Here is a 16,070-nt window from a genome sequence, read left to right as displayed (position 1 = left end):
GGACCACACGGGCAGAGTCTCGACGGCAAAATGAGGGGGGTAAAAATCTGGATATGGGCAACCCTGTATATATAGTATCCTCCGACGGTCGAGATGAAGGCACGACCAACGAGGGATTCCCAGATCATGCCACGTGGTGTCATCCGGGCCATCTGTCGGCCCGACGGTTCGACACACCCATCCTCAGATCGAGCCACGTCACCTCCATCCGCTCGAACCAACCCGACCCAATAGCCACCTGCCACGTGGTGCAGAGGTCGTGACGTTTCGTATCTCTGAAAGGATGGCGGGAACGACTGTTTCCATTTCCAAAGAGGCGAAACATCTGACGCCGCTGAGACGGGACGCCTGACACCGACAGGACGTCTGACGCCGATGGGACAGTACGTTTGACACCGACAGGATACCTGACACCGACAGTACATCTGACACCAACGGGACATCTGACGCCGGTGAATCGCCTGGCATTTATGAGGCGCACGGCACCATATCAGCCCCCGGTACGGTCGTCAGAATCAGAACTCAATACGATGAGAATCCACTCCTTTCGCTCGACGCTGCCACCCAAACAAAGATATTGGCCAGCGCACCATCTGACTCAAGAGTGAAGGGGGGCAACTGTTGGGGGATACCGACTGACCCCACTCACGCTGACTCATCGTCGGGCTTACATGATCGACGTCCGACTCTGCCGACCGACCGACCGACGGCTGTCGACCGACCGAGGATAAGTCGGTCGGGCGGACCTTCTTCTCTCTCTTGATCGACTGCACTATGGGGTCCGACGCCCGACTTTGGCAACACGTCCGACTGACTGTCGGAGGGGCCCGAGTTTCCACCCAACGTCTCTCAACCAGCCGCCGACCTATAGTCGGTCGGTTCCCTCAGATGCCGTACGACTGTCAGAAACTGTCAGCCCTGACAACGGCATGCGGTACTGCCACCTAGGAGCATTATCCCACCTAAAGCATGGGTCAACCCTAGCGATTTGACAGCCTCACGGTGATTTGACAGCCTCACGGTGATTTGACACCCTCCCGACGACTCTGACAGTCCTCAGTGAGTTGACAATTCTTCAATTATCCGCACCATTAATGACGGCGCCATACCATGCTCCACTATATATATCGGAGAAGGCAACAGTGCTAGAGGTCGATTCAAAACCCCTGAATTTCCTCCTCTCTAGCTCCCTCTCTCTCCCTCTCTCGTTGAGCTCCTTGTTTTCTTTTCACTGTTGCCTAGTCTCCTCTCTGACTTGACCGTCGGAGGGTCTCCGTCGGTGCCACCTCCGGTCAGCGTGGACTTTCTTGTGCAAGCGCACGTTCCCGACGACCAGGCGACGAGGGGATTGGCCGCAACAGCCCCCATTGTCGGTAAAGAGTCACCTGCAAAACAAAGTCCGCTGGCCGGAATTGCATCTGGTGGGGATCCTTCGATGCTTAAGTTAGTAGAGAGTAGACGAACAGCAAGTAGACTATTGAAATAGGCAGAGTTTAGCCCAGAAGTATCTTACCTTTTGTCTGTTCCCTTATCTCTCCTTTATAGGTGACTTGAGTGTAACTGTCGAGCATGTAGGCCCATTTTTTATGGCACTAAGAGGTAGTTACTCCAATTATCGAACCATAATCATGGAGTTAGTAAGCAGTTTATGCTTACTAATGATTGTGGCATATAGTTATTACCCATGATTGTAGTATCTTGATTATAGATTTGACAATCAGTCATTTGACAGTCGGTCGTTTGACAGTTGGCAGTCGGTTGTTTGATAGTCGGCTATTTGGCTATCGGTCGTTTAACATGAAGATGGTCAGTCAGCCATGAGCTGGTCAGTCGGCCATCAGATGGTCAATCGACCATGAAGATGATCAGTCAGTCATGAAGATGTTGTTTTAGCTATGATGACTCAAGTTCAGCCATGATGACTCTGCTTTGGTTAAATGACTCTGGTTCAGTATAACGATTCTGCTTCAGCCAGATGACTCTCATGAGAGCTGAATTCTGAAAATTTCTTCCCTTCCAGAGCTTCTTCTTTTGGAATCTCTTAGCTCTTCTTATATAGGTATGGAACAAAGGATCGATCTTGAATATGGGAGCCGATGTAGAATCGGAGAAAGCAAATTCGATTATTCTAACAGTTTTTTTCCACTTTCAAGTCTAAGGTCGCTTGACGGGTTGGACGATAGAAGTCAGTGTATCTTCTGTCATGACTTCAAGCCTCGATTCCTAAGTCGGTATATAGATTCAACCGATCAGAGTCTGTATATTGTTCCCTCCGATCGTAACCGAGTCGGTATATTATTTCGTCCGATCGTAGTCAAGTCAGCATATTGTTCTGTCCGATCATAGTCGAGTCGACATATTATTCCGTCCGACCGTAATCGAGTAGACATGTTGTTCTGTCCGATCATAGTCGAGTTAGCATATTGTTCCATTCGATCATAGTCAAGTCGGCCGCATATTGTTCTATTTGATCGTAATCGAGTCGGCATATTATTCCGTCCGATCATAGTCAAGTCGGTATATTATTCTATCCGATCGTAGTCGAGTCGGTATATTGTTCTGTCTGATCATAGCTGAGTCGGCATATTATTCTGCTCGATCATAGTCAAGTTGGCATGTGGTTCCGTCTGATCGAAATCGAATTGGCATATTGTTTCGTCCGATCGTAGTCGAGTCGGTATGTTGTTCCGTCCGATCAGAGCCGAGTCAGCATGTTGGTCCTCTTGGGATTCATTTCAATCCAGAGATCGGTATTTTCTACTTTGACTCTTCGGAGCTTGAGCTGGTGCTCATAATTATCATCGAATTATCTTGAGCTGGAGCTCATTGTATCACATTTTAGTTGAAAATATGTTGAAAATCAAACATGTCGTTCGAATATATTATGTCGTAAGGATAATTTTACTGAAGATACAATCGTAGATTGTTGGTATTCCATGTTCGAAGGGCAATCATTTTATTGCAGAGGAACATTATTGTAGATTCCATTGATCTGAAAAAAGTCATTCCATCATAGAGGAACATAGACATCATTTGGAGGAGCTTTTTGAATCGTAGATCACGATCGATTCGTCGTTTAGATGAGCTTTTCATCTCATCGATGATGATTGATTTATCATTTGGAAAAGCTTTCTGCATCATGGATCACGATCGATTTGTCGTTTGGTGAAGCTTTTTGTATCGTCAATCATGCTTGATTCATCATTTGGAGAAGCTTTTCGAATCATTGATAACAATTGATTCATCATTTGGAGAAATTTTTGGAATCATTGATTACGATTGATTCATTATTTGGAAAGGCTTTCCGAATGTTTGCCTCCCGAAGTCTCGTCGCTTAGTCATTTTGTAGCTTTTTAATTTGATGATCTAGCTCCTAGAGCTTCCGCTCGTAATTGTCTACGCACTAGAAATCCTCTCAGAAAGAGCACACAGGAGTTGAACTTTTGTTGGATGAGGAAGAAAAGGAATATCGTCATTTCCCCTTTTCAGCTTTGTAGGAGGGAAATAAGTGGCGATCGGCGCATTGAGAGTGATGGGCTGAGTGGTGTGGCCCATCCCATCGATGAGACTATCGTCAAGATTGCACCACCATCGATTGTTGGTTGTATTTACTGCATACCATGAACTGCCTCCATTAGTATCTTTTCCTGCTGCACCAAAGCAACGAATTGTTGGACGTCCACGGTAACGATCAGACGCGAGGAATTGGGCTCTGCCGGTGGAGGTGGAAGATCTTCCCGGTGGAAAGATTGTCGGATGGAGTCGGTGGGAATGTTCTGGGCTCTCCTTTTTGCCATATTGATTGGATTCACCCCTCTACCTGGTGCACCAATCTATTGCGGCCAATCTCTTGCTACGCCTATCACTGGTAAAGAGTCATCTGCAAAAATGAAGTCTGCTGGCCGGAATTACGTTCGATATGGATCCTTCAATGTTTAAATTAGTGGAGAGTGGATGAACAGTAAATAGACTAGTAAAATAGGCAGAGTTTAGCCCAGAAGTGCCTTACCCCTTGCCTGTTCCCTTATCTCTCTTTTATATATAGGTGATTCGGGTGTAACTGTCGAGCACGTGATCTTACTTTTTATAGTACTAAGGGATAGTTACCTCGATTATCGGGTCATAATCATGGAGTTAATGGGTAGTTTATGTCCACTAACGATCATAATATATAGTTATTATCCATGATTATAGTATCTTGATTATAGATTTGGCAGTCGGCAGTCGGCTGTTTGATAGCGGTCATTGGACAGTCGGTCATTTGATATGAAGATGGTCAGTCGGTCATGAAGATGTTGCTTCCGCCATAATGACTCAAGTTCGGCCATAATGACTCTGCTTTGATCAGATGACTCTGATTTAGCATAATGACTCTGTTTCGATCAGATGACTCTCATAAAAATTGAATTCTGGAAGTATCTTCTCTTCCAGAGTCTTTCCTTTTGAGATCTCTTGGCTCTTCTTATATAGATATGGAATAAAGGGTCGATCTCAAATATGAGAACTGACATTGAATCGAAAGAAGCAAATCCGACTATCCCAATAGTCAATATTTTATGCTGCTTTTCCATGCATCCGAAGATGATCAAAATCGTGCCACATAACATGTCATGCATCGACCAATCGGGAAGCCAATCATTTCCGACCACTCATGCTGCATGACACCTTATAAGAAAGTGGTCGGGAAGTAATAACAAACATTTGGTTCCCAAAGGTAATGGCCTCGAACAGGAACCCCGGCATGGTATACGTGGATAGCACGACCGAGAACGTCCTTAAAATTATTTTGTTCCTTTTCCCTCTTTTTTTTCTTTTTTCCCCCCTTCTTTTGGTGAATGGCTTGAAAGTTTAGCGAGAAAGCGTGCCACTTTTGCACTAATTTTGCGAGCAATCACGGGACACGTCGATGAGCACTACTTCTGGTCACGCACAACCATTGACCAGTAAATTGTCCTCCGTGCAACTTGATAGCGCGTATCTCGCTGGTTTGGTATGTCCCGCATGCTGTCCCCCAGTAAAAACGCTGCCACGTAAGTTTCTTTCCTTGGATGCTAAATAATGGTGGATGGGGTTATGCAACTAATTAAAGCTAGGGCTGAGATCAGGCTACTAACCTATCTTTTGATTTTGAGGGTTCGGAACCAATGCGATGCAATGTAGAGTGCAATACTATCATAAATTATTATCATGTCATCCATCTTAAAGATGGATGGCTCTTATTCGTGGAATATTAGTGCAATGCATAATGTGTCAAAGTTATGAACGAGAGCTGCCTGTCTCTAATATAGATGATAAGGCGGCATCCGTTCCTTTGATTTTGGATGTTATATTGGCAGCCCCACACAAGATGGGCCAGCATCTCCTCCCATACGGCGGGGCTCAACTCACCAATCTTCCCCTCCTCTCCTCTCTTCTCTTTTAGCCACACGATCTATAAGAATATATTGATGACCATTGTCAACGAGGTTGTGCCAGAGCAAACTCGATGAACTCCTTTTGCTTTATGGCTACGATACTTTCAGACAATGGGCCAACTCACGTCTCTTGGTAAGAGTCTGGAAGTCTCTCTCCTCCCGCAGCCCTTCAAGATGAAGGCTACGACAAGGGCTGAATATGGAGAGATTATTGGAATTGCCGGTATGTTTTCAAAAAGAGTTGCTGCTACCATCTCTACGTTGTATGTGGCAGCTAAACTCACATATATATATATATTCTTTATGGATATTTAATTAAAACATGAAGTTATAATTTTGCATAATCAAATAGGATTGAATTGGATTTTTGCAGGAATTTGGTCCATTGACCTATCCAGTCCGTATCCTTCTAGAATCCTGTCCTAATCTTAGCCTAGATTCTATTTGTGGGATGGTTAATCTACAGCATGGATATCTTTGTTTTCCTCCCACAGGATTTGGGTTGATGCGGGCCCTATCCAAATAAACCACCTATTCTATGATGAATCCAACAAGAAATCCAAATCTGCCGAACGAGCTTTAAATGATGTTGCCTTGAGCTTTAAACGACCCCAGGATTGGGGTTTCTAATCCTAATTTTCGGGAGTACCTATCCGTCTAGATTCATATCAGTTTAAAGTTTTTCCGTGGCGTGCGCGACATGAATACATCAATATACCCACAAAATGTTACTGATACACATAGACAATGAGGAGTATACGTATACCTAATCTTTGCTGTGAATGTCGTACTTAAGCCCAGAAATACAAGTTTATTTCAAATTTTCAACATAGTGTTTCCAATACATAGCTACTGAAGCAGAAATCGATAATAGTAGATTTCCCAAGAGAATGCATATATAGGATCATTCCAAGTGGGTGGTGGTAATATCATATTTTTTTGAATATGACCTGCGCCCCTTTCCCAGGCTTCATGGTGAGAGTATACAAGGGGTCATGCTTGTAGATGGGCGAGGTGACGAAGGTGAATTTCTGCAAGATGGTGGCAAGAACCAGCCTGATCTCCAGGAGAGCAAAGTTCATCCCGAGGCACATCCTGGGGCCATAAGTGAAAGGCATGAAAGCCTTTGGGTGTCTGGATGACTTGGAGGCTCCCTCTGCAAAGCGACTTGGATCGAACTCGGCGGCATTGTCCCCCCATAACTCTTTATCATAGTGGATTGCTAGAATGGGCATCAAAAAAGTTGTTCCACCTGGGATATCCACACCTTCAAGTCTGATATCTTCCTCTGCTTGTCTGGCTACGATGGGCGCTGGTGGATACATCCGGAGCGTTTCGTTGACTATCATGTTGAGCTGCCAAATTATCCCAAGCCACTGCTGTGAGCCTAATTGCTTATCACCCACACGCGCGCGCGACGCACGCATGCACATATATATACATATATTGAAAAGAATACTTAGGGATGGCAACAAAATTCAAACTCACAGATATTCGATCCGATCTGGTCTGATTGGACCGGATAGTCGACGTGTTGATCGGATTTAGGTCAGATTTGGGTAAAATAAGAAAGCTTAATTTTGTGTTCGGATCAGGATTGATAGTTATGCATCCAATACAATACTCGATCCGAATCTAATCCGAACTATTTTAGTATTTAAAAAATATATATTTTTTATTAATTATATATTTTATCAATTATTATCTATTAGTTATTAAATCCTAACTTATTCATAAAAAATATTCTGATCAAATAAAGAATAAAAAATATTCATGCAATCACAAAATACACCAACATGATTACTATTTTCGATATATTTTAAATTTAAATTTGAATTTCAAACATCGACTATTGATCGCAGGTTTAATTATTGTTTAAATCTTTTTGAAACTTAAAACTTAAATATATATTTTTTAAATTATGTTTATATTTTTATTTACTTCAGAGGATTAGAACTAAGTATTGTTGTTGATTGTCTTGGTCTGTTAAATTTATATTATATTTAAATTTTATTTAAATTGAATATGAAACTAAGTATTGTTGAACTAAACGTTGGAATTTTATTTACTTAAGACAATTTGAATTTTATTTTGACTGAACATAGAATTAAGTGTTATTTAATTTTATTTGTTTAAGGCAGATATGATTTATGGAATGATTGTATGGCTTTAAAGTTGATAGAAATGAAAAAAAAAGTTTAATATGTCTCGAGTAGATTCGGATTGGATAAACACGAATTACTCGATATTTGATTGAGATGGGTTTGGGCAAAAAAAATTCAGTCCCGATAGTATTTGGGCTGGATTTGAGTAGATTATTGAATATTTGAGTTTGGATAGTTAGAAATCCATCTCGAATCTGATCCGATGCCATCCCTAAGAGTACCCAACTGCACTTGCTCCTTTTTCTTAGTACAAACTTCTCTCACCTACTAGTGCCTATACATTTCCATTGAGCGTGGGCCTGCTCAAGCATCAAGCGGCCTGCTCAGCCCGTCTGAGCCCGATGCTTTAGCATCGCGATGGGCTGGGCCTGATCATAAATTTCAGCCCTTCCTTTTAATGGGCTAGGCTCAGGTGAGTATCAACTCGGGCAAACCCAGCCCGAGCCTATTTACTTATTTCATTTTCTGATTATGGATAAATAAGTAATGTCATAAAATTTAAGAAACCACTCCTGAGGCCTAACCACTTCCGTTTTTAAAATCCAAAAGAGTCTCGAAAGTGGCATGTTAAAACGTAGTTGAGCCATGGACTCAATCACAACACTAGGCAATGCCACGGGAACTCAAAAACAAACGAAAAGACCATTTGGGTGCCATTGCACCTTTAACGGCGCACTGCACGGTGCCGATCCAAAGGGAGCAATAACAATGCCATACTGGCTGCATGGCTTTCTTGAGTTACCTCAGCATTTTTCCAACACAAATTCCTCACTTAAGCATTGAAAAATAATTTAGATCACAGCCGTCGATTGAGATTTTATAAATATATCATAAATGTATTTGTTGTAGTTGATTGGGATATTTCAATACCAAGTTTTATTTCCTTTGATAGAGTATCAGAAAAATAATTTTTGTTTTAATTTAAAGACTTTGTAATGTAGTATTAATTTAATTTAAAAAATGAAAGAGATGTATAAACAGATATTTCTTGATACGAATTCATCTTAAAATAAATTAAGAATTGACTGAAAATCTTACTTACCATCATGAAATAATAAAAAAAAAAATCATGAAAAAAGACATGTTATTTCTCAGAGATATTTGAAAAAATAGGTATGATACATGGATGATTAACATGATCCCCGCAAAAGTCATCCAAATTTTTATATCAAAGTTCTATACATTTTTATTATCTATGATGTTCTTGAACATATAAATATGTATTTTAACATTGAAATTTGTGAGATTGATAATGATTATGATCTGAATTCAATTTTTTTTTTTTGAACGAAAACTCATATTCAGTTGATATGAAAACTCATGTTCGGTTGACATTCTCTTAATATTATTTAAAACTATAATAATTTTATATTAGTCATAAATTGTTATAGTTTTAGTTATAAAGAGACCATTAAATGCTTGACTCAAGTTATAGAACTAACAAGAATGCAAACATTTTCAGCTAGACCTAAATCACGCTTGACCCGGATCCAACCTGAATGATTTGTTGAGTCTAAAATATTTATCGTGGGCTCACCCTAACCAACGAATTAGCAAATAGATTACATTTGGTTCCGAAATAAAGACATGATCATGAGGTTGAGTTGAGTCATCAAGCCTGACTCAACCATTTGCAGCCCCATCCTAATTATCATACATATTAAACTTAGACCGAAGTCCAACTTAGCCAAGCTATAGAGTCATTAGATGATTGTTGCAACCATTGGATCCATTGATCGGACCAAATTATTTTTATAAATATCCTCAAAAATAAAAGAAATAACAAATATATATACATAATAAAGAAAATAATATCTATTAGCATTGATATTTTTTTTAAATTTTTTTAATACTACTCTTCAAATCATATTGATCTACATTCTACATTACCCCTTAGTTGCAATATAAATAAAAATAATTGAAAATCTAATTGTCTAAAAATTATATATATTTCAAAAAATATAGAGAATATATTGATATCTTTAATTGCTCTTGACTATAAAGTTTCAATGCATTAAATGAATAAATGACGTATATTTCCATTTTTTAATTTCTAAGAAATATCACAACCTTCTTAAAACAACTAAATTTATAAGATGATATATTTATTAAATTAATATATTTATGCATTTGAAGTTGTGTTTTCATAGTTGAGAACTTTTAGCTATACTTGTGGTAGTGCTAAACCTTATTTAGCCCCACATGTTGAAGAGACGAGAGAAAGAAGAGAGAATAGGAAAAAGATGGTAGGAAAATGGCCCGCAAAAGAGAGAGCAGAGAGAAACGGTCAAGGGAGGCATGTTTCTATGAAGGGTCTATTTGGATGTATGATTGAACCTAAGATCCTATAGAATTCATAGATTCGGTTAGTACAACTATCAAAAATATTGGATTATAAGTTGAGCTAGACTTATATTCATAAATATTTAAGATTGTCTTTTGAGTAGATCAAACCGCATCTCATAGAGAGAGAAAAAGATATGCTTGTAATCCAATGTTTTTGTGATTGCCCTGGCTTAACTAATGAATTCTATAGGACTTGGACCGAATCATCTAAATAGGCTTTAAAAGAGATGAGAATATGTTAGGGGTCTAATTTTTTTCTCTTGCCTCCCAAAATTGTCATTCTAAATAAACTATTTTTCCTTCTCTAATTACAGAAAATCATTATATACTATTGCTTTATCCAGTGAAGGTGTAAAGAATCCAGCCTTGTAATTCAAAATATGACAATGGATGGGGTAATGCAAGAGAAATTCATATAGACAAAAAAACCTTTAACATACAGGAGTATAACTTATATTTATTCGAGAAGAGAAATTATATCCTACACCACATATACCACTTCAGCGATGCACCATATCAAAAAACTATGATGAGCTGAAAAGGGTGGCAACCCGAGACAGGTGCATGATGAATGAGATCCATTGGAATGGAGATACTTGATTGGCATGGTGCACCATTATGTGGTGCACGTGATGTAGGATATAATTCCTCATTTGAGAGTCTTTGAATGCCAGGAGACTTACTATTTTAAGTTGACCTAGAATTTCAAAAGAGGGTTGATTCCCTTTGAGCACTTCATCAATTTCCTCTCGTGCTTTGTCTTGCCATTCAGTATGTGTACCCAAGAGTATGAAAGCCCAGGACAACGCAATGGATATGGTCTCATAACCAGCAGTAGAGAAGACTCTGCATTCATCCTCAATCTGCTTTTGAGTCAGGGTTGACGAGAGTAAAAACCCAAGAAAGTCATTTTCCTGATCCTCTTGCTCGAATAGCGGCTCTTGATCAGCTCTTTGATTAATTTGTCTGCCTCTTTTCTCAACCAAACGCACTTGGAAGTTAAGGATTAGGGATAAACCTGTGTTCATAAACCATTAAAAAATTAGTACTCTGGATCTCTCTGTTCTTCTACAATAGATAAAGCTCTTATCTATGCTCCGCATCATTCAAGTTATCTCATACTTTTCATGCATCACTGAATTTTCTTTTCATTTCTACACGTTTGTCAGGAGTTTGAAGAAGGAAATTTTCAGACTAGAGATCCCACTTCCAAGCCAAATGACTACCCCTAAAACAAGAGAACATACAAACAATGGTGGATTTCTCAAATCATCTTTCTGAATAAGCACACAACCACTATAATGATGTGAAGCACTTTTTGTTACATACATAGATATGTACACTTTATATATATATATATATATAAAATAATACACACACGCATGCATACATACATGTACATCAAATCCCAACAAATCTACTTCATAATATTTTACTTAATGTATGGAATGTCTGATAAGAGAATTTCCCTTTTCAGATTCTGAGGGGCTAATCCCCACCTTTACCCTCTATATCTGTCCCATCCCTCTAGGGTTCTCCCCAGCAGGAATCAAACCCCGGCCCCCTTGCTCAAGTAGCAAGGAGATATAGCAAGCGATCTACTGTTTAACAAGAGAAATAACAGATGGATAAAAGATACTTTTGATCATAGAGATGTTACATATGAGCAATCTCTCAAAAGAATGCAAGATAAACATGCATATATAGATGTTAATTAGTATGCAAATGGGTGCAGAAGGTGCATGATCTCAATATATGTTGTTACCTTGAACCAGGGATATAAGCACGCTTCAATACTTCAGAGGTCACATCTTGTAGTTTCATCTGCAAATGGCCTATTCGCTTGCCCAGCTCCGCACTCTTTCCAAATATAATAATGGCAGCAATATTTTCTGCGAGTTCTTCAAATTCATGCTGCACGTCAACTTCCCAATCATTTAGTTTGATGAAGTTGGACCACCTGTCTACCATCTTGTGTGTTGCTTTTGCAATAATCTGCGACATACCCTGGATAATATCGTTGTAAAAAATGAGCTAGACAAGTAAGATTGGTATTCTGCAAGAACTAAAAAGAAATATTAGAGGTAAATTTTATGGAAGATGATGAACCATCATTAAGATGATTACAATGGCTAGCACACATAAATTTGCGAGAATCCATCTTATTGATCATAATCTACGCATGTTGAAACATATATATTGAATATTAGTAGATTTTAATACTTAAATCATACAAAATATAGCATCGCATCATATTAAGCATTCAATTTGCACCCACTCAATGCACAGATTAAAAATTATGAAAATATATGATTTTTGAATTCTAAGTAATTTTAATGATATAAATCATGATCAAGAGTATGGATCCATACTCTATTGTTAATTTTGAACTCAAGATGAATAGATATCCCATCCTTTCAAGAGGTGCAAAATCCATCTTATATTATATTATATTACACACACACACACATATATATATATATATATACACACACACATACATATATATGCTGCACACACAGATATATATATACACACATATACATACATATGCGCAGGCCGCTCTGGCAGGTCGATTGGCGACCGCCCAGCCCAGGCCAGCCAGCCTGTATGATATTAATGTGCAAGAATGATTATAATATAAAAAAAAAAAATAATAGAATGATGGATATATGCACTTAACGAATATATCTATAAAAATATGCACGTAAATAATTAATGATAATAATGTTAAAGTATTTAATTTTAATAGAGAAAGTCTCATTTTTTATTTAGCCCAGGTCTAAAAATATCAGGACCGCCCTGCATATGCGCGCGTACACGCATATATATATATATATATAAGAGAGAGAGAGAGAGACCCACCCACCCACCCAAACATACATACATACATACATACATATATACGTGCATGCGTGTGCGCTTAATGCATATTTGCACGCTTCAATATATCTAAATTGAAGGGTAGGTGGATCAATAAAATTTATAAAATTAAAAATAATATGTGGCCTTTAATCTGACCTTGAGGGCTTCGATATTGAAGAGTGGACGGAGAACTCTTCTTTTGTTGGCCCATTCATCGCCTCCATTTAAGGGTAAACTTTGACCTAGTACCCGATGAAGTGCAGGGTGTGCTGTTATGTAGTAGTGGTATGGATCGTTGAACATTGTTTTTATGAGCTCAGGATCTGTGACTACTAGAAAAGGGGAAGGACCCAGCCACAATAAGAAGTTCTTTCCTGCAACCATTCACAAGTAAAAAATAATTCCAACGTGCAATGAAACCATGTATTATTATATAGACATATCGCACAGTAATAATAAAGGTGTATAATAGGTGAAATTATTAATTGGATCAGATCTATATATCCGTTCAAAGCAGTGCCACCATGAAGCGATACATCTGTACGTACCTTTTCCTCATGTTCCTTTCTCGTCCATACAGTGCGTATAACTTCGTGCATGGTTGGACTGAGAGCTGGTGGATTTAATCCTACCAATAACTTCTCGTATAACAGAGATTTGGTTTGGATTCTCTTAATCACACTTAAACCGTTATACATCCGGATCGACGCCATGTCAGTGGGTATACGTATGAGAGCCATGGGCTCCCAGCAACCCAATGAAACTAACGTGTTGTATAGAGAGATGGATGTGACCATGTTTAACGTCCGTCTTTTGCCCTGTCATCCTATGGAAGCTCGGCTCCTATCGAGATCATAAGCTCCGCAATATCAAATAACATATATTCTTAGTTTAATATACAAACTAATATAACATTATTATATAACAGACTAATATCATTATATAATATTCTTTATATTGTTTTTTAACAAAAAATTATGTACTGTTAGACGTGCGTTCGTTTTCTTACCAAGATCAGAAGCTCCCCCACCAGATCTGGGCCATGTGTCATATAATTCAACCAACTCCTAATTGGTGGACATGCGCTACTGGCATATAATTTTAGTTTAGAACTAGTTAACCTCAATAATTAAGATAAATTAGAAAATTAATTTAGTTCATATAAGATGCTGAAGTTGTTCCTGTTGGCCCAGGTAATGGCACTAATTTGCATACTGGAAATTTGTGCGAACATCCATCTCTAGAAAATTAATATATTGAGAGTAAAATATAAAGAAACAATATATTATAGAATTATTGGATGCTTGATTATGGATCAAAATCCAAATCAAATTCGTCAACAAAAAAATCTAAGGCTTAATAATGCATTATGTCGCTCTAATAGATCGTTGCTGAAATAATTATTGACAATTATAATGGTTATCAAGGTCATTATTTAACTAAGAAAGTAACCTTTCCCTTTTAATTTAAATAATCTATTATAGTGGCTAATATAACCATATCATAATGAAAAATAACAGCAATAAGAGGTTATGGCGCTATCTTTCTCTTCACTTTTCGTGGGATAAAAAAGCATATTTGTTGGAACATTCCTCTAATTTTATGCTATTTATTTATTTCTGATTTTATCAAAAAATTATAAATAGAACAAAAAAATAAGATAAAAATATCCAAAGTCTTGGATTGTGATCTTCCTTGGATTGTTACTGGATTTGATCGATATAGACGTGTCGATCTATACCTAGACTCTCTTCCATCAAACAGCTGAAAAGGACCCAGTGACTTTCCTTGGTTTTTCTTATAAAGATTTCCGAAGTATTTTTTTTCATATTTAACATAGATTAAAAAAAAAAAAAAAAGACAGCCAAGCACATGATGCTCTCACAAATATGATACCTAGGGAGGGCCAAATATATATAGCCTCATATATATAATCTAATCCTTATATATAGAGACTACTTTCATATTTCGAATTCACGATCTTCAGGTCACGACGGAATAACCTGACACCGATAACTCTAAGAAGTCTCAGTTTGATAACCCACAGAACTCGGTTGATGAATTCGAAATCAGAGTACTCACCATATTTTATACTCCAAAAGGGAACGTAGGGGAAGAAAAGTTCAGTCATGTAGTGGTGGGATTTGCTTTCACTCGGCAGTGGCAGAGGTGGTGAACGTTTAACCTGGCGATGGATTTGGGCAATCTCCATAAGGTTCCCAAAAAGGGGCTTGTACCCGGGTCCTCGATTCCTTGGTCGTGGAAACGCTTTTGGATCCTCAGAGGATTCCACCAGACCACAAAGAGAGCCCTGGAGAGCATGATGCATAACATAAAAAAGCCAAAGGAAAGACAGACCGAGCTAACCAAGTCCATTCTTACACTCCTAAACTAGTTAGTTCCAGGCGGTGAGCCATCTCCATGGAAACCTCATATTTATAGAAATTCCGTGCAAGTGTTCCTTCCCATTTACCCTACGGGCGCGGATCCTCTGCGGTATCGTGGTGCATTGCGACGCCGTCTATCGCATGAGGAACGACTGCGTATAATCGTGTACATACACATATGTAATCGTGTGCATCATCTATCATATAATAATCAGTATATATTTATTGTATATCGTATCATATGGTATATTGTAGAGGATCCACGTCACTCATAGACTATCATTTAATAAGATGCGATATGGCAATTTATGATCTCATCCAACGAGCTGACCCATCAACAACCTCATTTTAAATTTATACGGATTTAACATAAATAATTCTATACAATAAATGAGTCAATCTAGACCTCTTTATTAAATAATCTCTAATTATTTCTCGACATTTTTTTTTTGAAAAAAGTTTTACAGCAACCAACTAATGCTGCATAGAATTAGAAATTTATGAGCGAATTTATTTAGATGAATGAATATGAATTTCTTTTGAGCGCCGACCAGCAAAGTCTTCATATTTTTTTTGATGGTTTCATTGGATTTTTTTTCTTTTTTTTTTTGATAAAAAAGTCTCATTATTAGAAATGCTGATATTTTTATTTGCTAACATCATAAAAACATAAACTATTAATGATGATTAATTACCATCATTAATATCAAAAATAATACCGTCGTTAATTATTAGAAATACTGATATTTTTATTTGCTAACATCATAAAAACATAAACTATTAATGATGATTAATTACCATCATTAATATCAAAAATAATACCGTCGTTAATTATTAGAAATAGTGATATTTTTATTTGCTAACATCATAAAAACATAAACTATTAATGATGA

The 16,070-nt window shown here is 38.1% G+C and overlaps 1 protein-coding gene across 1 annotated transcript; it reads right to left on the bottom strand.

The window, feature by feature from the left end:
* Window positions 1-6,175: 6,175 nt before the first annotated feature.
* On the bottom strand, window positions 6,176-15,316 carry LOC105044218 (cytochrome P450 734A1). The gene is given in 8 exon segments (XM_073255343.1): window positions 6,176-6,769; window positions 10,609-10,850; window positions 10,853-10,927; window positions 10,930-10,943; window positions 11,691-11,932; window positions 12,947-13,164; window positions 14,873-15,040; window positions 15,043-15,316. Coding segments are annotated over 8 exon segments (1,509 nt in total). The 5' UTR covers window positions 15,167-15,316; the 3' UTR covers window positions 6,176-6,343.
* Window positions 15,317-16,070: the final 754 nt, after the last annotated feature.

Source organism: Elaeis guineensis, chromosome 4, assembly GCF_000442705.2.
Source record: "Elaeis guineensis isolate ETL-2024a chromosome 4, EG11, whole genome shotgun sequence".
Classification (NCBI taxonomy): domain Eukaryota; kingdom Viridiplantae; phylum Streptophyta; class Magnoliopsida; order Arecales; family Arecaceae; genus Elaeis; species Elaeis guineensis.
This window is presented reverse-complemented; position numbering and strand designations above follow the sequence as displayed.